Genomic DNA, 20984 nt, shown 5'->3' with positions numbered 1-20984 from the left:
CTGGGTATGTATAAAAACCAGTTTGTGGTGACATCAGTCAGTTCATACTGCATTCCACTGATTGGGCATAGGATTACTACTATAAGCCTGGAAAATGTACATCTTCTGTTTGTAAAGTTTTAAAAAAAAGCCTATATTTTGTATCCTGTCCTGCCTCCAACAGGTTACAAAACCAGTAAGTTTCATGACATCCTGCTGGTCTGTTAATGGCGTCGGTTAAAAAGAAATATTGTATAAATATACAAACAACTGCAGCAGTCTGTAACAGATATGCACTGTTGTAAACAAAGGACTAGTCAAGATTTTAGAAAAAACGATTCAACATATATGCATGTGTGAGATTACAGCACATGCACAGCACAGAGTATTTCTAAATGTATGGCTTGAAGGGGAATGATATATCAGAAATAACCTGTATACACTCACCAGCCACTTGCTACACGTTGCTAGTACCAGATCAGCCCCACTTTTGTCTTCTTTCGTTTTAATTCCTCATGGCACAGATTCAACAAGGTGCAGGAAGCATTCCTCAGAGATTTTAGTTCATCGCACAGGCTGTCAGCTGCACATCCATGATGAGAATCTCCCATTCCACTGCATCCCAAAGGTGCACTGCAATGTTCAAGAAACCAGTTTGAGCTGATTTGAGTTTTCTGACACGGTGCATTATCCTGCTAGAAGGAGCCATCAGAAGACGGGGACACTGTGGGCATAAAGGGATGGATGTGGTCAGTAGCAAAACTGTGTTAACAAAATATCCCATGAAGCTGAACTGTTGATACAAGGCAGGCTAGATCCATGCTTTTGTGTTATTTATACCAAATTCTGATCCAACCATCTAAATGTTGCAGCAAAAATCAAGTCTTATCAGACCAGGCAACATTTTCCCAGTCTTCTGTTTTCCCATTGTAATGTAGCCTCAGTTTCCTGCTCTTAGATGACAGGAGCAGCACCCAGTGTTGTCTTCTGCTGTTGCTGTAACAAATCTGCTTCAAGATTCAACCTGTCCTGATCTTCTGCTTACATTTGGTGTAACGAGTGGTTATTTGAGATACTGTTGTTTTTCCATCTCACAGCAGTCTGGCTAGCCTATGTTTATATGGCTAGATGCATTGCTTGCTGCTGTGTGATAGGCATGAACAAGCAGCGAACAGGTGCAGCTAACAAACTGCCGATTAAAGGAAATACTAAGGCCCACATTATTAACACAGGACTAATTAAAATGATTCCTCCAGCTTGACCTCTAATCACTGATTTATTGTTTATGGGCAGTGTTTTTCTCTTACAGTGTTCATGTCTAGCTAAATAAGCTAGTTCCTAAACTAATGACCTTCCCATGAGCCTCTGCTGCGCTTCCTGTTTATTGCTAATTAGCAAGTGGTACAATGGCATGCTACCATGCTAAGTGGCGTTTAGCTCAAACCACCCGTATTTTCAAACACAGCCTTACAGAGCTGCTAGCATGGCTCATTTTTTTTGAAGTATTGGTTACATTTTGTTGTATTTCATTTCATTTTTATCACTTACATTACTTTAAATACATTTTGTATGTAAGTCATTTATTGTTTTAAAGAGTGTAAAATTAACCAAACGTGAAATCATTTAAGTTTGAATCACTTCTGAATTAAATCCCTGTATGTGTGTGTGTCTGTGTGTGTGAGGCCCGGGGAATTCTGCCACACTATGGTGGCTCAGGACCGCGATCGAAGCCGAGGAGCTGACGGGCACGGAGAACAGGGGATTCGGACACAGGTGTCAGGTGCAAGCGTCGGGGAGGACCGCGCCATCCTGCTGGGCTGCACCATGATGGCCTTCTCTGTGCTCATGTTCTTTGTAGTCGGCATCACAATGATCAAACCCTTTGTTAACAGGTACACTGGGGAGTGTTGTCTCGTTTCCAGGCTCAGTTACAAATGCATCCCCTCACTGAAGGCTTGTTCTCCCCGTGTCTGTGCGTCCAAAGACGTGTGTGTTAAGAGTGAATGCGAGTGTGAATGGTTGCCTGTCTCTCTGCGTGTTAGTCCTGAGATAGAGTGGTGACCTGCCTCTTGCCCTGTGACAGCTGGTGTATATTTTTCCTTCTGCTGAGCTTTCTTAATCATTTTGAAAGATTTCTCCGCAACAAACTGATAAAAGGCACTTAAAAACACATGACATGTGATTGTTGTTGCACCCTATTCTCCTGCAATAGCTTTTACAAGTTTTATTGGCATTCACCATCAGTTGTGTCACATAATCTCCTGTCAGAATAACAAAGCCGGTATAACAGGAATCACTGATGATGCTTATGCTCTGTATTCCTGCATGGGATTTTTATTCCAGTAGTTTTTCTTGCCTGTCTGAGAGTTCCCAGAAGAATTCAGCACAACAATGGACAATGACCGACAGACCAATGACAGACGATGCTGAGCAAGTCTAAAGCTTCCACGTTCAGGATCTTAATTTAACTGTTAACATGCTAAATATTGGCTAACTGCACTGAACCACATAGATGAAGTAAGAAATTATAAAAACTTGGGCAGGAACCCTGCTCCTGTGGAAAAGTTGATGGGTCAGTCTATCCCACACTAATTTTGCTACTACAAATTGCAGTAGCAATCCTTTATGCAGCTGTTTTAATTAGTGCCATTGAGGTGTGCATGTGAATTATGTAAGTCTGAAGGCTTCTCTGAAGCTTCCCTGCTGGTTGTCTTCCAGTGGCTGGGATGATGGTAATGCCAGCTGTGTGCTGCAGAAGAGTGAGATACTGGAGGAGTGGGTGGACTGCAGAGGTGTGAGCACAGTGCCGTGCCTCAAGGCGACGGTGACGGTTTACTTCAATGGCTCCACCGAGGAGGCCGTGCTCCACTTAAATGAGGATTCTGTTCTCCTCGCGACCGAGGTGTGGATTTAAAACACAAAATTCCAGGTTTTAGGAATTGTTACATGAACTGCTCAGGAGGAGGACATCAGCTCTGGAGCATTAAATCTGAATATTAGGTCTTTATATCTATATAGCACAGCATGTAAGATTACTTTGTTTAGTAATTCTTAATTTTAATTCTCAGGTGTTTTATTATCCATCTAAGCATGGACCTGGGAATGCATGTGAGAAAGCGATGAAGGCTGAAGTAGCTGACAGGATGGAAAAGCAGCAACACTTTTAATGCCTGTGCCCTTGTGAATAAGCCAGTAGATATTATTAGGAGATGCTCTCACACTGCACTTCTGCTCCATTCAGAGAGATGCTATGAAGTATTTTTTGGCACCGGTGCAGAAAACGGAGGCTTGTAAATTCCCTTTGCTTTTTTTAACAGACACCAAAAAAAAAAAGACCCTTGCAGCTCGTCGCACTGATTGCAATCAGTCCTGCCAACTGTAAGGGGTAGGTCACTTGATAAAAAATTACACTTGAATCTTATCTTTTTCTCTCTCAGTGTTTCTACATGCCCAAATGCCAAATGGACAGAAAAGCACTTCAGGATCAAGTCCAGAAAGTGAACGGCAGCCTGGACAGTCTGCTCGGGAACAACACCGCATGTTTAACTGATCAGACGAGGTACCCCAACCACGCCATCTTACGCAGGAAGTACACTTTGCAGATGGTCCTGTTTGCACTGCTGTGGCCCTGTATACTTCTGGGCGGTGGAGCTCTGCTGGTGGGCCTTGTGAAACTGACTCAGTGTCTAGCCCATCTGTCCACAGAGGTGATCAGTGAAGCTGCAGGGAGCCGGCTGACTTCAAGATACACTCAGGGCAAACTGTACAGGCTGCTCCGTAGGTCCAGCGCACAATCTCCCTCATGACATGTCCAGAGCTTAAGCTGTAATATGCCAAAAAATGCCATTTTTGTAAGCCTTTTAACTGGTACATAAAGTTATCTAGTGTTGATTTGTAAAAGGTTAGTCAAAGTAAAATGTTGGTCTGAAGTGTGAGAATTGAAAATCTATACAGTTTTTGCCTCCTTATTAAAAAGTGCCTTCCTCTGTTATTAAATAGACACTGATGTCCAAATGTTGGCAGAAAGAAACAAAGTCTGCTTGACCAGCCACACCATTCATGATGTTTCACACTCAGTCAGCACCAATTAGTACCTCTCATGTTTAATTAGGCATATATTCAATATTTGTTAAGTGTCGAGCAGGTAGCGCTCCAACTTTCTCGGGCCAGGGATCACTTACAGGAGAGAAGCATTCCAATGCTCTCCTGATAATCCAAACACTGATTTATCTAGCCTGGGCTCTGGGTCACTGACTAATACTTTTTAATGTTTTCCAGATAGCAAGCTGGCTAATAAGTCAGTTTATGAGGGATGATTATTTGCACCCTGAGAGAAGTGAGGAAATTCGTGACAGATTGATGTTATGTGTCACAGTTGGATGAGAGTTTCTATTGGTCCAATGATAATATGCGAGGGAGTACTGGACACAATATATTTAGAATAATAACAGACTCTGCTTGAATGTCTTTGCATGATTCATGGTTAAAAATAATTCTCATCCTGGAGTTTTGTGTAAAACTCTCAATGCACTTCCCGTGTCTTTATGTTTCACTTCAAAGGATTCAGACTCTCTTGTTATTTTTAAAGTGCTTTTGAGAGATAGATCTACAGGTTTTTTGAAGCTTTTTCACAGTATCTCTTTTTGGACACTTGTTGTTCTTCATTCATTTTCAGTGCAATCCTTGAATAACTGAACATGTCCAGAGGATTTCTTCTTTGTTTGGCGTTTGTTTTTAAGCCACTTAACACTGGCCTATAAATCAGTCAAGCATAAAAAAGCAACTAACTCAACGGATGAACCAGTGTTGTGTCTACATGCAAACAGACAACTTGACAAAGACCATTTTAAATTGTATCTTTAGGCACTCTGTTAACTTGTACCCATTTGCTTAGATGAAAAATTCTAAGAAAGATGTATAAAATAACAGAGACAAACATGAAGTAGTATTTTTACACCAACAAGGTGATTCCCAAAGCGCCAGTAGCAGAAAACATGACCTAACTCAGCATGGTGTGCAGTGTGCCCTTAAAAAACCATCTATAGCAGATGAACTGTATCTGAAAGTCATGTCTGTAAGAGATAATATCCAGAAAAGACCTGACACAGGACCTAAAGATACATCTGGCACTACTGTTCACTGAAGCCTAATAAGAAACAACCTAAGTGGAAGGGTGGGTGTTAAGATGCCTCTCTTAATGAGTGGACTGGACTTAAAATCAGTGGCAACTGACATTTTTTGTTAAAATCATTGTCAGTATGTATGGAGGAGTGGAGGAGAGAGGTACAACAGTGGGTGTCTACAGCCTTCTGTAAAACACGGTGGAGGCTGTGTCGTGGTTTGGGGCAGCGTTTCAGCCATTGGTGTTGGTGATCTTAACAAAATTTGTAGAACAGATCAGCATGAATGATCCCGAACACACTGCCAATGCAGTGAAAGTATACCGGGATAGAAAAATGCAGAATGCAACATTATCGCTCCCTAGATCCTGGACCTCACAAAAAACAGTAAACATCCAAAGATACGCTTTGAATGTCCTTCAAGAAGCCTGGAGAACTATTCCTGAGGACTACGCGATCGTGGCTCAAAAGTTGGCAGTTCGTCTTGTAATCGGAAGGTTGCCGGTTCGAGCCCCGGCTCGGACAGTCTCGGTCGTTGTGTCCTTGGGCAAGACACTTCACCCGTTGCCCACTGGTGGTGGTCAGAGGGCCCGGCAGCCTCGCCGCTATTGCCCCGGGCAATGTAGCTTGCCGTCACCAGTGTGTGAATGGGTGGATGACTGAACGTGTAAAGCGCTTCGGGGTCCTTAGGGTAAAGCTAAGTAAAGCGCTATACAAATACAGACCATTTACTTAACAAAATGACAAGAAAGCTGCCCAAAAGGGTTCAGGCTGTGATGAAGAATAAAGGTAGTCATATAAAGTACTCACTGCCAACCTTCACCTTGTATACAGTTTCCATGTTTTTACTTTTCAATAAATGTATGCACTTATTTCTCAATTCTGAGCAACATATAAAAACATGAGGAATGACTCAAGACTTTTGCACAGTAGTATCAATTACGGTACTCTTACCGTAATCATTTAATGTTAGATAATGTTAATGGGAGTCATTTCACAAGTGTGCCATATTGCACAGACCCTTCTAATAAGTCTTTTTTTGTATTTTTCTATGGAAACCTTTATAATGCTTCTCTTCATGGCTTTGGCTCACTGTGTAAATATTATTCTGGAGTTGTTTTTTTGTAAGCATGGAAATGAAAAAGTGGCTTGTAAATGACCTAAATTTTTAAACGAGTAAAATAAACCGACAGACTTATTCACGAGGAGAAATGTTTTTATTCAACAGCACAATAAATGAATGCATACAGACATGGTGATATGAGGATGACTAAAAAGAAGTATTTGAGGTGTTTTTTTTCTGACATATACAGGTGGAAAGATAACTAGCATGGGTCTGGATCATTTTAAAACATGCAGGGTAGTTTCTTTGTACGCGTTGTGCTTAGAGACTTCCACTTGGGGCAAAAATTCCCTCCACTTGATGTGAGAATGGTACTCCAACTGCAGCACCAAGTCCTTGTCCTTCAGTCACATCCTTTTCGATGACAAGAGGCTGTTTGCTGGATTTTGCGTGAGGATGGTGAATGTTACACGTGACTCCTCCTTTTTTTTTTTTTTAACTTTTTTTTTTGCCTTTTTCCTGGTTAGCCGTTACTCATGAGATTGCTTACATTTAAAAAATACAAAAATATATTACCTCTGTAGTTATTCAAGGAAAGCATTTGCACACGTATCAGTATCTGTTAACTTCACTGTGACTTTGTTGTACCTTAAACAAGTAACAAGGTCATTTCTATACATGAAATTCAAGTAGACAACATCAGGTCGAAGAAAAAAAAAAAAGTAGATAGTCATGCATAATGCAGTGTGAGAAACAAAACAAGTACAAAGGGAGAGAGCGTGGTTTAGATAGGGCTTCTATAAAGTATATGTGAGGGTTAGTTCTGTCAGTTCGGGTCCGGCCCACTGCTCTGTATCCCGTACAGAAGTGCGTGCATGTCAGTCGACAGTTTCCTGAGCAGTTTTAAGTCCTCGCTCAAACTTCGCTTACTTTAACAGACTTAACGTTTCCAGGAAACCGCCCTGTTAGGCATCACTTTAGTAAAGCTACAACACTTATGGACGCGTACGAGAGTCTGTGCAGCGATAACGCTGGCCACGCTTCCACGCACAGGGCAACAATCACAGGTATGGAAGAAGACACTTGGAAGGTTTCAAAAATATAACTTCGGATACTTTTCTTTCTTTGCTCTCTGTGATTGAGAGCAAAAAAGTTTTGTTTTTTGTTTTATTTTTTAAACACATGGCTTAGACCGAAGCTCCAAAGTTTCTCAAGGACAAGTAAAAGGCAGGGTGCAGAGGTGTTTTGCACAGCTCTTTCTGCTGGGAAGTAGACGATACTGTTACACGGCAACTTAAGTGAGTTTTTTTGGGTTTTTTTCCTTCTTCCATGCACTTTCTATACAAAGTCCACCGACGGTTCTCTGTGCGAGCACGCCAGGGGGAAGATGCGCTTCCCTCTGTGCCCGACATCAGTATACAGTACATGTTATAGTATTATGACTTGCATAGAGTAACTGCACAGCACACGAAATGAACACCGCACATCCTTTGTTTCCCACCCGTGTTAGCTAAACGACAATAAAACCACCAAACAGGAAAAAACAGGGATCTGCTGATATCGAGTTATCGAGCCTGACGTTTATCGACCTGTCAGTGTCGTCCAACATGAATCTGGTGCTGGCTAAATGTTCCGAGACTCTGTGATGAGGATGACCTTAAAAAATGTTTTTTCTAACTAACGTATTGAGCAAAAACTTTGTTTTCCTGAAACAAACTAGCGCAATACAAAAACAAACAAAAAGGGGGGAAAAAAACAAAAAACGCTTTTGGCCAAATTCATATTTTGGGGCATCCAAAAAAGAAAAGAAAAAGAAAGACGAACCCTAACCAGCTGGTCATCAGAAAGGTTTTCTCGGGTCCATGTGCACTGAATAGATGACACGTTTGTGCCTCTACATGTGACACAAACTAATACTGACAGACAAGAAAAAAAACAAATACTGCAGACATCAGTGCTAAGAGTACACACAAGACTTGGAATAGTAGTGATTATTTGGGGGGGGGGGGTTTGTTTGTTTTTAACAATAAGACTGCTGACTAGTGGAGTTATGCATGTAGTACTTTGGCTCAGTAGAGAATAGATTCAAAAAGGAATATGTGCACCAAATGCATACAAGTATATGGATATACTGCTGTACAAAAAGTCACTTATATGACGGGACATGATTTGTACACGGGTAGGTTACAAATAGGTCATCATTGCAATTTCTTCAAATAGTGTTAAATGCTTAGTTGAGGTTTTCCCAAAAAACTTTGAGGTTTGTTCAGTGTTTATATAATCTTATTGGAAAATTCTGAGAGTACCTGGCAGGTGAGCTGCCCGCTGCAACAACAGCCCCATCTTCACCTGGCCCCGCCTTCATCAGTTCAAAAATAGGTAGTTGAAATCATTCGGTTTCAATCTCTCTTTATAAAAAGCTAGCTGTGCTCATCGTGTATCACTTCATGAAGTTCCTCTCTTAATGTTGATGGTTGTAGAAGCTTTGAAAATAAAAAGATAAAATGTAACCTGTCTATACTTGGTTCACATAAAGGCCAATGCTGTCCAGGTCCACGCTAGCTTAGCTCCTATGAAGACAACAGGTGAAATTTAACTCCACCTTCTTAAGTTCATAATGCAGGGAGAGAAATTTCAGAAGGAAAAGGAGCATTTAGGCATTTCTTCTGAGCGTGCTCGTTTTGAGTCTCGCTGGCAGGCAAAGTTTCAGAGTCAAGCACTGGCAGAAATATTCACCAGGCCTTAGTGTGTTAGGGGAAACAACTTGCTTATTTTTTATTGTTCTTGTGGTTCTTCGTGTCCTGCTGCTGCCACCATTCTTTCCTCAGTTCATGGCATGCTGGCGAATCGTGTGGAAGATCCAGTCCATCTTGGTAGTCCAGCCGCCGTGGTGAGCGTCGTTCATCTGCTTCATGAAGTAGTCCAGGGCCTCCTGCTCCGACTTGTCCAGGGCCAGGGTCTTCCTGATGTAAGCGATGTCGTCGAACGACTGCAGCTCAGGCATTCCCGAGCCCAGCATCATGGAGAAGAGGTTGATGAAGAGGTTGGCGTGCTGCCGGATTGCCAGGTACGCTTTGTAGCACATCTCCTGGAATCTGAAGAGGGAAGCAAAACGAGCAGGGTCAAGTTCTGTTACCCACCCCAGTTACCCACCAGAGACTGCTGCTATTTTAAATCTGGCACTGTGTGCAGTCAAAGACAACAGAAGAATCATCGACTTTCTTACATTTGAAGTGCAAGACCTCAATTAGAACCTATTCACACTGTGATTGGCTGTGTCCAAAAATTCATTCCCTAGACATTTTTGCAGGAGGTGCAAAAGATACTGGGAGAGTCTTTGAACATGGACCCCTTATCTCTTTCGGGACATCCAATTTGGAACAATATTGTGGACATCAGCTTCATTAGACTACATCCTTGCATACGCTGCAAGGAAAAACATTTCCATGTCTTGGATAAATGACAAACCTGATCCAGAATTTCTATGGAACATTTGAGCAGCTTGCGTCATTCCGCCAGGAAACAGTTTATGAGAATCTGGGCTCCGGATCTTTGTTTCACAAACTCTTCAGTCACTTTGTTGCTCTCAGATCTCATCAGTGACAGAAAACCTTTGGTGTGTGTTTACAATAAGATCACTAGCGGCCACATCTGTCACGGCTTGACTGTCTGATCTTTTGTCTTTGCTACAAGCCTGTGGTGCCTACCATTTGATTTATATTTATTTACTTCTTCCGTTTCTCTCCTAACACCTTCAGATTTTTATTTTTACACAGACTAGTTACTGTGCTGAGTCATTTGTTGTAACAAAAAAGTTTAAAAAGAGGACTCAAAAAGCACCTCATCCACCCTTTCAGCGTCGCTGTGGGTGAAGCATTACCTTTCAAACTCCCTCGTTTTGGTGCACTCTTGCGTTCCTTTGCTAATAACAATCAAAAAGTCCTGTGTGAGCACAAAGGGGACGCGCTCCCTCTTGTACCCAAACTTCTTCTTTTTGTGGTCAAGGAAGTGACCAAAATCTATGTGGAACAGCTGAGAACACAGAAAATATGACACATTAAATTATAAAGGATAAACCAAAAAATCTAAAGTATAGAGATGAAGTTTAACTCAGAAAGAGAAGCGGCTGTAATCATTACCTGCCCATCATCTTTAACCATGATGTTGCTGTTGTGCCTATCTCCTATGCCCAGGATAAATGTAGCTACACAGTAGCCTGCGCACGACCGTGTGAACAGATCGATGGCCTGGTCGTACCTGAGACGGCAAAAAAAAAAAAAAAGAAAAAAAAAAAGGCAAAATCATTTGAGGCAGTCTAGGAAATTTATGCAGATGTCGTCACAAAGGAAGTAGAAATAGAAAAAAAAGGCTTGGCATTAATAATTAACATTAATTAACATCTCTACTGAGCTCACATCTCTCCCTTGTTCTTATCCTTGAGCCACTGATGTAGAGTGTGGCTGTTGAACTGCAGCGCCCCCTTTAGGCCTCCTTTGCACTGGATCTGCATGATGGTGTGAGAGTTCCTCACCACCTCGATCAAACCCACGCAGTCGCCGATAGACAAACAGCCATAGGGCAGCATCCTGGAAGAGGAAGCGTAGAAAACATGAGAGGCAAGGCGATAAAGAAAAAAAAAATATATATATATATATATCAAGACAGCACTGATGGACTTTATATTAAATGACGTGAGGTGGCTGGCAGGGTCTGCCTGCTAATCTGCATTCAAGTATGGCTCGCAGAACATGAAAGGTCCGGTGCCTGTTAATGGATACCTGCATCCCTGCTGTCATGACGAAGTGAGGAGCCTACCTGAGATCAAGGCCTTGGTTCTGCCAGATGTTCTCCATTATCCTAATGATCTGTAGCGTCAGCATGTCCTGCCTCAGATCTGCAGAGGCAAAGAGAGACAAGGAGGTGGATAACGGTGAGGTGAATATGAGCTGCTGAGCTGCTTTGATCAACTCCATGATGCATTATGGAGCAGAGCTTTCAAAGTCATGTTGGTCACAGACGCTGCAGCAAAAAAGCACAACCTGCTGCCGTGAAGCGGGGGTCAAATACGAGCACTGCTCCTTCTGAGTTCTGCGTTAAGAGCGCAGTTATAGTTGTATTTATGTAGCATGAAACGACGCAGCGCAGGCTGAACTGTGCGCATGCTCGGCAGGTCTGTGTGTGTGTGTGTGCTGAGAGTGTCAGCGCTGAGGAGAGGACAGACAGGCGGAGGTAGAGGCACAACTCACCATCTCCATTTTTGAAGATGATTTCATTGTTCTGAAAGAGCAGCTCCGACATCATATCTGGGTTTTCCCAGTTAAGCCACAGAGGTCTCTTTGCTGACGACATCATCCTGCATTCCTCCAGGCTAAAGTAAAGACATGGATATGTTTTAGCAGGAAAAATACACATACATGTATATAAAAGGAAAGGAGGAAAGCCCTCTGTAATTGTGGTTGTGTTCATCACAGCAACAGAGCTCTACAAGCATTCAGTTCATAATGGTCCTAATGTGCTTGATATGAACCAAACTGTTCAGCTCTTATCACATCTGGTAATACTTCAAGCCTCGGAGAGGAGAGGGCGAAAGCATCACCTGCAGGGGGAATAAAAATCAAATGCCAACCATTTGAGCGGACTGCGTTAGATAAGAGTGCTGAAGTACCGGAGGTTTCCCAGCTGATGTGCCGGATTCAGCGGAGAGGTGAAGCTTTGCAGTGCATCCATGTAGTCAGGTCTTTTCATCTGCTCCACCAGAAACTTCATTTGAACCTTAGAGGGGATTAAACAAATGTGACAGTTAGTTTCCTCAGGTGCTGGGCAACTGGATAAACGGGCTGGCCTAAGTTCATATGCAGCAATCACAGTCAACTTTCTGCTGCTTCTCTTCAGCAAAATCTCTCACAATGAGGTAATGCTCCTTCACTGAGGGCTTTCAGGCAATGACATACACCCTCTGGTGGCCATGCTGAACCATCTAAGAAGCACCAGGTAGATTTAGATTGGATGGGCACTGGGCATTTCATACTGGTTTAATACATGACCAAGCCATCCAAGCTAACCCCTGTGACTGGCATAGCAACTAGTAGCAAAACATTTTTATAGCCTGTAGCTACATATTAAGTTCACTAACTACTAACGACTGCTAACCTTAAGTTCCATATTTAACTGGAACTAGTACTATAAGGATAAGAGACCCATTGTTCTCATTTCAATGAAATATTTTCATTTGACTCTTCTGGGTTTGCTCTGCATGAGTCACAGTTTAAAATAATCCTTGTTTATTTCATGCTGAGCCTTTGTGGAGTCCCTCGGGTCATCCTCTGTCTTAAACGAGGAGGTTGCTGATTAAGTCCAGCATCCCTTCTTCTGATTGGCTACCCCTCACAAACAGAAAATTGGAACAGCAGGTGGGTGGGGCTTCTGTTATCTATGTTTCTGAGATGATTGAGGTTTTTCACTCTCACTGATGTCATAAAGACCCAAAAGCAAAATAATAATAATAATAATAATAATGATAACAAAAAATACACTGAATGAGTGATTACAAAAAGCTTTTTAAAAAGATGAAATATCTTATGCCAGTGTGGCTGAATATTTTACTACAAGCAATTAAGAGGGAAAAAAAAGAAAGAGAGAAAAAGCAAAGCTCCAAATTCTATCACTGCACTCTAATGTGGTGTCCCTGCGGCCAGGCCGGTCCAGATGTTGTCAAGATTAAACCAAACGATTCAGTGGATCACATTCAAAACAGCTGCCAGCTGTCAGATTACCTTCTGAGCCTCATCTTTTTTCTCCTGTTTGAGGAGGTCAGTGAGATTGATGAGCTTCTCCATGGCCTCCACCTGTCTGCTCAAGTGCTTCAGATACATGCCACAGGCCCGGCAGTAGGACTCCAGAAGCAGACCAAACCGCTGGCTCACTGTCTTGTTGTGCATCTCTGACCTTCACGCATAAAAACAAGGAAAGAAAAAAAGTTTAAGAGGTTCTGTCCCAAAGAAAATACACTCTGCCTCCCTGGAAATCCTAAAACATAAACCAATGTGAGGCATCTTCAAAGTATGTTTTTTAAATTCATCCGTACCCGAGGCCAAACACTCAAACAAGACTTTAACCTTTCGCTTACAAACAGTTCCAACTTCCTGAAAGAAAATCCTTTTAAATAAACTCACTTTAAATGCCAGAAGAAGAAATGTCCTATCCTCTGATTGGTTAACGCCTTTTTCAGCAGGAACCGTGCGAGTGGGTTATCAAGGTACTGCTCGTACTTCAGAACCTAAGACACGGCCACAGAGAATATATTGAAAATACCTTCAGTCCATCAAGCAAAACATGTGACTCATCAGCAAAACATGGCAGAATGAAAATGGCTCCCGCGGCTTAGTTTGATCTAAACACACCTGAACCAGCTGAATGAGATACTGGGAGAGTTTGTCATCAGTTAGGTATTTCTCAAGGCACTTCACAGCAAACTCTCTGACCATAGGATCGGGGAAGTTGCAATCCAACAACTCCATGGCTTGTTCTGGTTTGATAGCAGGCCAGTCCTTTAGAAGGCAATACATCTGAAATGAGAAAAGGCAGCTAAATACAGAACACAGATTTTGAACAACCCTGTAATACACAGCTGTATAAGGACTATGAGAAGTTGCCCCTTCATACATGTTGCAGACAACAGATTCTCTGTGTCAGAGTTGTATTCTCACCACTGCAAAGTTCTCCTATAGATTTAGGTGTGTAGTGTTCCCTAGGTAGCTGCTGAAGGAGGCAGGACACATTACACTCACTCACTCCCCGTGAAATCTCTAGCCTGCCTGCTCTATTCTCACACTGGCTCAATCTGACATCACACAGACTTTGTACTAGGGAGCTGGCAGGGTGAAGACTGCTCGAGTTCAATCCATCTGAGTATGACATTTAGGTTCTCGCATCAAGCCCTGCTGGGTCTAGAAAAGTCATGCTGTGGCTCATGTGCAAAAACAGGTCGAGAACTTGAGTAAGCATATTCAATCACTGTTAAAAAGTGATATCAAGGTGTATGAGCTGTAGAAACCCCGCACTCACCTGTGCAACCTCATCTCTGGAGTTCCACTTCACAGCCAGGAGGATCTTGGGAAGGATCTCTGGCATATTGATGCAGTCATGTCTAAAATAAAATTGGTGACAAAACAAATAAGTTATAACTTTTTCCACCATCAGCATTAAAGACTTCTGTGTACAAATCTAGCAGCTTTGATAACCAGGGGCCAACTCTTCCACTAGTACCTACTCGTCCTACTGCTCATTTTGTCATTAGAGTTTTCCATTAGGTGGTACTGGTGGTGTATTGTATTGCCTACTCTTCCAGGGATCCAAGCGAACTGAGTCAATCTGAAAACGTGACATCAACAGGCTGCATGCCACTGATTAGACTGGACAGTGGCGTCGTGAGAGCCGGCAACGGCTACACAAAAAACAAAATCGTGCTACCCCAGTCTGAGAAAAAGCCATACACTGAGCTTCAGGTGTACCCTCTCCTCTACATCCTCCATTATTGTGTTGCATACAAATGATGTCGGCACATTAGGTGCTATTCAATTGTAATGGAAAAAGACTGAAGCAGAGTAAAGACGAATCGCCCCGAGTGGGTACTAGCTCAAAAGCCCTTTATAAAAGCATACCAGCACACATCATTACCTGTGTCTCCACAGGAAGTCCTTCTCCTGCTCAGTGATTTCAGAAAGCGGGTCTCTGTTACACACTTGCCGTAGCTGCTCATTGTCGCCGTCAGTCAGGGGGTTGTCCCGTGCCAGTCTGTTACTCTATGACACCAAAATAACACAGTTTAGCAAAACAAACCAAGGAGGTCAGAGTCGGTTCTAGAGCCACTTGTCATATAACAGCGGGATGATTATTCTCATTTCCAGCTCCACATTTTCAGTCAAGTCTATCTTGTACTGAGCCTCGGTGAGGCCCATCGGTTCATCCTTTGTCTAAAACGATCCGTTTCAGCTCCTCTCCCTTTAAGGAAAACCTTTCTTCTGATTGGCTGCACCTGATTGAGTCCCTGAGATGACATTATTAGGGATATCCACTCTCAATCACATCACAGAGCCAAGAGGCGAAGAAAATGACCTTATTATATAACTGTGTATATATTTAACAGAAAGATAAACCTTATAGGCCCCCATACTTTCTGTGTAGAGTGCACATGAACTATGATGTGGCAGCTCTTCAATGAAAATCACGTCAGATAATGTGTTCATGTATCTGACCAGCAAAGCAAAACAGAAACCAACAAACACGTGTTTACTCTTACCAAACCAGTGTGGCAGTAATTAAAGCCAAGCTCTCTGGATATGTTCCAGTTTGCATGATCCTCAATGGTAGACATATCAGGAAACTTGACAGGGGAGCTGTAATGGTCAAACTCCAGCTCCAGACATGGGGTTTCCTGTATGTTTAGAAAACGGTAAAGAGGGGAAAAGGTCATTCAAGGTGTTTATTGTAATCAAATTAAGGCGCCCGTGTCAATGAGTAATTAATTAATTGGGATAAGGAGCTAGGTTGCTTAAATCGAGCAGCTTAAGCAGCAGCTGCTGCATTACTGAAACTGTACAAGGTGTCGCCAGCTTTGCTATAACTGGGTCACGAGGCTTAAAAGTTATTATTATGCATAATGCGTGTATGTGAAAAGCTTCAGATGCTGGCAAAAACTCAAGTGTTTATAAACTGCATCCTGATCCATTCAGGTTTATGCAAATTAAAGATACAATGCTACTATTATCAACATGTTTGTATATACAGAACAGAGAAACACTGGAAGTGCAAACAACAAAGAAAGTTTTGCCACTTGCCTTGTTAGGGTTGGAGCCCGTGACACCGATAGGGTTGAGCAGGTCTTCCAGGCCATGTGGGACAGGCCACAGGTTGAGAGCCATCTTCCCTGCTACTAGTGTGTGGGTGTAGTCAAACAGGTTAATGTTGCCCCAGGCGAGGGGACAGTGTTCCTACAGGAAACGAGTAAAAAGGATCCATGTGAAAATCATCAGCAAGGCAACATCTGGTGGATACGGAGCAGACAGGTGCAGTGGAATAAAAACAAACAGGGAAGTTGGTGATAATAAAGTAAGAACAGGTAAGACGATAATGAAATGTCCAAAGTACATGTGCATCATTGGTTTGGCTGATCATAACTGTTAATAGAAACATGGTTTTTAAACAAAAAACTGCAAGAAGAGAAAAAATAGCTGCAGCAGGCAGACTGCACAGCTCCAACTCCTGCCCTGCTCCTGTATGGAAATCCATTTAAACCACGCGCACCATGAAACTTAATCGCATCTGCTGCTGGTCTGCTGGGAAAAGGGCCAATTACTGATTGACTTCTTAATTAAAACCATGCTAGTTTGTTTGGCTGTCGGGCAGATACACCACTTGTGCTTTTGATACATTTCTGACAGAATAATTTCTCCACGAGTGCTTGCTGTAATATTAAAACACACTTGTTGGCCAAAATCAACAAGGTGTTAAATCGTGGCCTCTTTCACCCCGGAGGGGGCAAACAAAACAAAACAACCACTCTGTGGCTAATGAGATGGTACAAGAAAAACACAATAGCTAAGATTAATGTGCTTCATTTCTGTTGCACCAAATTCAGTGGAGGTGCAGAGAATAATTTTGAGAACAGTTTCGATAACATCTGAGGCACTGATTGGTTTATATTAGGCTGTTATTCACTCTCCATATTAAAGGTTTGATTCAAGAGGAGCAAAGACCATTTTTGAGGCTGTTTTTCAACCCTTGTAAGTCACACGATGAGACACGGATAGAATAAACCAGTCGAGTTCGATGCATGAGGTTGCGTGATTGACAATGCCTACTGAATCACAGGCTATGACACACCAACGCAACATCGACGCTGTTTCTTTCTCTGCTACACCCTCCTTGGCACAGACACGATCATAGTTAAAGAGCATGTCATTTTAAAAGATCAGCTACATTTTTTTCTTGGTTGGCATCCCAAACATTTTTTTTGGCACATTTTACTTCCATCAATTCGGTTTGTGTTTTTTAACAAGTGCCCGTGTCGAGTAGATCGGGGCATGAGTTGTAGTTGCATTCCAGTTGGCTGACTGGCGAACACAGGTCCCAGAAGCAGTTGATGAAAGATTAATTTCTAACAATGCCTTACTGTCAACAACCATCTTTGGCTACTGGACCATTATAAGGGCCAACTTCACTTACTGTGCCGTGACTGATTCAATTTCGGGATTTTTTAAAAAGAAAATATGCGAATTTTACGACAATACCTTGAAGATTTTAATATAAAATGCTGACATTTCAGTGCTAACCTCTTTAGCTCCCTTCCGTCCTTTGACAGAGCAAATGGAGAGGCAGAGTCGGGCAGCTCGGGGGACTTCTGGAATGTACATGTCGTAAGTCAGCCACTCGTTCCACCTGCCACAAACAGGAACATAACCACAGATATGAATCAGTCACATTAGTGCCACAAAGCTCAGTAAAATCATAGAGTACAAAACACTTTGATTATGCACAACCTAGGGTTTGAGCACGGCACACGTAGCGTGTTGACATTGTCGCACAGCTGCTCTCCACCATGGTATATCCCAGTCCTGACATAGATCTAGATCAGCAACAAATCAAAAGATTTATAAAGTAATCTAAGCGATAACGATTTCTTTCAGCACATTTCTGACTGAGAGAGACGGCTAGACGCAGTGCAACATCTTTTAATAATCTCCAAGCTACTGAGATGGAATATTACAGTCAGAATAAATTTTACTCAAATGAGAAACAAGCCAGATGAGCTTTAAAGAAAAACAAGATGACAACAATGTACTGCAGTTGTACCTTGTCAATGTCTCTGATGTTGACATTGACATAAGTGGCGCACAGTATCTTAATCCTTAGCGTTCCGTTGATAGTCCACAGATTCTTGGTGGCTGTTTCCCCATTCATGTAGGGTGTTGCTGTGGATATTCGCCTTGCATATGACGGCATGGTGAAGAAATCCATGGGCAGTTGGGAATACAGGCTGTCTTTTGACATTAGCATCAGGTTAGGCATTCTTCCCAGCATGATACAGCTGCGCACATACTGTTGAGGACAGATAAAAGTGACATTTTGAAGTAGATGCGATTGTGACATTTTGACGCCGCTCGTGTCATTTTGACATTTTGAAGCCATTCGTACACATCTGGGCCTATCAAAATGTAAATTCCAAGAATTTATAATTGCAGCTCAGCAATAACTGACGCACTCAGCACTTTGTACTTGTGTGATGTGTGTGGGGCTTTTCTCGAACGTGCACACTTGACTGGCCGAACATTTCCTCAGAAATTTAATTTCATGCCCTAAGTGTCGAACACATTTGTGTTGGATGATAATTTGATGTGAGGTGGATCTGTCTCTCCCCCTCTAAGTACAATAGAATCAGCTGCAGCTAAGCTAAGATTTAATTAGATTACCTTGTACTGACTCAGAGGGTATTTCTCCAGTAAGTACTCATCACAGCCGCAGACTTTGAGGATGTACTTTCCCTGATACTCCTGCACACACATCTTTAACTGCTCCTGGGAGAGCAGCATGCTGCGCGTCTTCTTCCGAATGGCTTCTGCAATCACTTGCTCTGGTACATAATCATGATTGATCTTCAGGGTGTACTTCTGTTTGTCATTGGTGGGCGAAACAATGACCCAAATGACCACAATGATTTGACCTGAGGGAAATAAAGTAACAGATGAAACGGAGGGCAAAAGCATTGGCAAAACAGTTCCAGCACAGTGAGGGGTGCTGCCCACCTCGGAGTAAAATGCCTCACCTTTGTCTAGCTTGCTATAGATGTGCCTGGGAAGCTCTGCTGAGGATTCAACATTGGGAGGGTAGACGTACAATGCTCTGCTGTGGGGTCCGTTGCTGTCTCTGAGGTCCACAGCTTCTTTGCAAACGTTTAAAATGTTCCTTCTGAAGTCCTGCACCTCAGGGTCTTTCACCAAATCAAACTCACATATAGGCATACCAATAGCAAAACCTGAAAGGGAAAAAAAGCAATTGCGTTTTGTTATTATGTATTAAAAAGGAGAGCCAACGACAACACAATACAGTGTATATAACACACAGTATAACCAAATAAATACGGGCTGTTTTTAACTGCATAGTAACTCAGGAACTGTACCTATCTCTCTGTTGAGAATCTTCTCTTCTCTGTTGCCTACTGGCTCAATAACCTTGAGGAAGGCCTGGAAAAGCCTAAGATCACATAACCTCCTGGTCTCATCATAAAACTCCTCCCGCTCTGCTTCCTGGGTGACACTAACAAAGATGTAGGAGCTCTCCTCCTGCAGCAGATGGTAGAGAGGGTACTTCCTGGCCTCTTTGAAAAGCTCATGCTTGACTGTAGTAAGTGTGGCCTCCCGGAGGCACTCCAACGTGAGAATCATGCCATTTGGCAGAAGGCAGTCCACTAGAATGCTGGGGGGCATCAAGTGCATCCCCCATAGTTCTCCCGATGATGGTCTGGGAGCCATGGCTTCGCCAGCAGATCCTCTCTATTCTGAGCCCAGTAATTACCAGATGAGCAATTTCGACCAACTGAGAAACAGAAAGGAGCAGAATTACGCCTGTGGTAAATATTTCACTACAGTTATGGCAGCTGCTTCTCAGTGACAGGATATACAAAAATGTAACTATATCCAAGGGAGTTGGAAACATCAAACTTTAACTGATTATGAAGAATTTTAGAAGAATTGCGAACAAAAATAATTGTAGAATACCTGTAGTGTCACTCTTTAGTATTTGTGTGCTACTTATATAACAGATGTTTCTTTGGCTCGGTTAGCACAAGAGCGGCAGCACAACATATGCCAACAACTTGACGTTACAAACTGATCCAATGATAACAAAAATTGTCAACTCATCAGATGCGCAAAATCGACCACATGTGTCAGCTGGTGTTGAATTAGCTCAAGTTAAAGTGGACAGAAATGAACTGATGCAGGGCTGTGGACTCAAAAGGTCTTTGAGAATCATGTAAACAAACTTGTTAGCTAGCAAATTTCCCCGTATATTGGTTTATCACGGCTAACACAGCTAAGCCTTGAACTTGACATACACATTGACTGGTTGGATGTGTACTGCTGTCTGGTGGTTTAACTTTAGATAATGTTTCTTTGACGAGCTAGCTAGCCACGCTAGCCAAGTTCACCAAGAAGATCAATGTCATATACAGTATGAAGACCTCTCCTCATGCACACGCTATTTTCACGCTGGCCCTAATGTAATTAAAAGGGTAAGAGTGAACAGTGTTGTGTGAGTAACTGGATAGCTTTATCGATCAACAGCAAAACCAAACACACTGCAAAAAAACAAAACAACAACAAAATTAACATGTTAGGTTTACCTGTGTCAGCTAACGGCAACCGGTTAGCCGTAAAGCTAGTCGGACTGCTCAATCATTAGCCGCGGCTAGCTGAGTAAATCCCATCCGCTCCAGAACTCCCAAGCAGCCGCGCTACTTTAGTCCATCCGAAGAGTGACACGGGGTGGTCGGGACAGTGCCGCTTTTCAGAAGGAAACACGTCCCTAGCTCCCACCGAGGTTGTCAATATTCTGTAGTGGAGTAAGTCTATAACACTTCTTGTTGTTCGTCATCGTGCCGTCCCGAAAATATACTGCACTGCTTGGTAACACGCTAGCTCCACACAGCTAGCCTGTTCGAGGGATGCTAACAGGCTCATCGTCTCGGACCGCCTTCCCACACTGACCGAGCTGGTGGAGGAGTTTGTCATGAGATAAGACTGGGGAATTGACGGGAAACTGCCTGC

The 20984-nt window shown here is 42.6% G+C and overlaps 3 protein-coding genes across 8 annotated transcripts in view; 1 reads left to right on the top strand and 2 right to left on the bottom strand.

Moving 5' to 3' along the window:
- The window catches only part of mfsd8l2 (major facilitator superfamily domain containing 8-like 2), a 29375-nt gene extending 27736 nt beyond the window's left edge, over positions 1 to 1639 (bottom strand). For all 5 annotated transcript variants that reach the window (XR_015126240.1, XR_015126239.1, XM_086273389.1 and 2 more), the window contains exon 1: positions 427 to 1639. The gene's annotated coding sequence lies outside the window, so the exon portion shown is untranslated. The remainder of the gene's footprint in view (positions 1 to 426) is intronic.
- Positions 1016 to 7662, top strand: kcnmb3 (potassium calcium-activated channel subfamily M regulatory beta subunit 3). 2 transcript variants are annotated; one of them, XM_086273396.1, is made up of 4 exons: positions 1016 to 1550; positions 1662 to 1871; positions 2698 to 2881; positions 3417 to 7662. In XM_086273396.1, coding segments are annotated over exons 1-4 (765 nt in total). In that variant the 5' UTR covers positions 1016 to 1548; the 3' UTR covers positions 3786 to 7662. The 2 variants fall into 2 exon arrangements, with proteins under 2 accessions (XP_086129522.1, XP_086129523.1); XM_086273397.1 differs by having other exon boundaries at positions 1016 to 1871.
- Positions 6281 to 20933, bottom strand: LOC147308740 (phosphatidylinositol 4,5-bisphosphate 3-kinase catalytic subunit alpha isoform). Its single transcript, XM_086273388.1, has 21 exons — positions 20561 to 20933; positions 19337 to 19752; positions 18983 to 19192; positions 18630 to 18880; positions 18013 to 18258; positions 17700 to 17785; positions 17493 to 17598; positions 15999 to 16151; positions 15461 to 15595; positions 14839 to 14963; positions 14227 to 14308; positions 13563 to 13727; positions 13335 to 13438; positions 12936 to 13107; positions 11828 to 11934; positions 11409 to 11530; positions 10978 to 11056; positions 10578 to 10748; positions 10302 to 10419; positions 10043 to 10194; positions 6281 to 9257 (listed from the first exon to the last, which is right to left on the bottom strand). The coding sequence occupies exons 2-21, from the start codon at positions 19686 to 19688 to the stop codon at positions 8987 to 8989; spliced, it is 3207 nt and encodes a 1068-aa protein (XP_086129514.1). The 5' UTR covers positions 19689 to 19752; positions 20561 to 20933; the 3' UTR covers positions 6281 to 8986.
- Positions 20934 to 20984: the final 51 nt, after the last annotated feature.

This window comes from Aulonocara sp. 'chitande type north' Nkhata Bay, linkage group LG18, assembly GCF_057382095.1.
Source record: "Aulonocara sp. 'chitande type north' Nkhata Bay isolate Kocher_YH1m ecotype deep benthic linkage group LG18, A_spYH_male_GT1.1, whole genome shotgun sequence".
NCBI classification, from domain to species: domain Eukaryota; kingdom Metazoa; phylum Chordata; class Actinopteri; order Cichliformes; family Cichlidae; genus Aulonocara; species Aulonocara sp. 'chitande type north' Nkhata Bay.
This window is presented reverse-complemented; position numbering and strand designations above follow the sequence as displayed.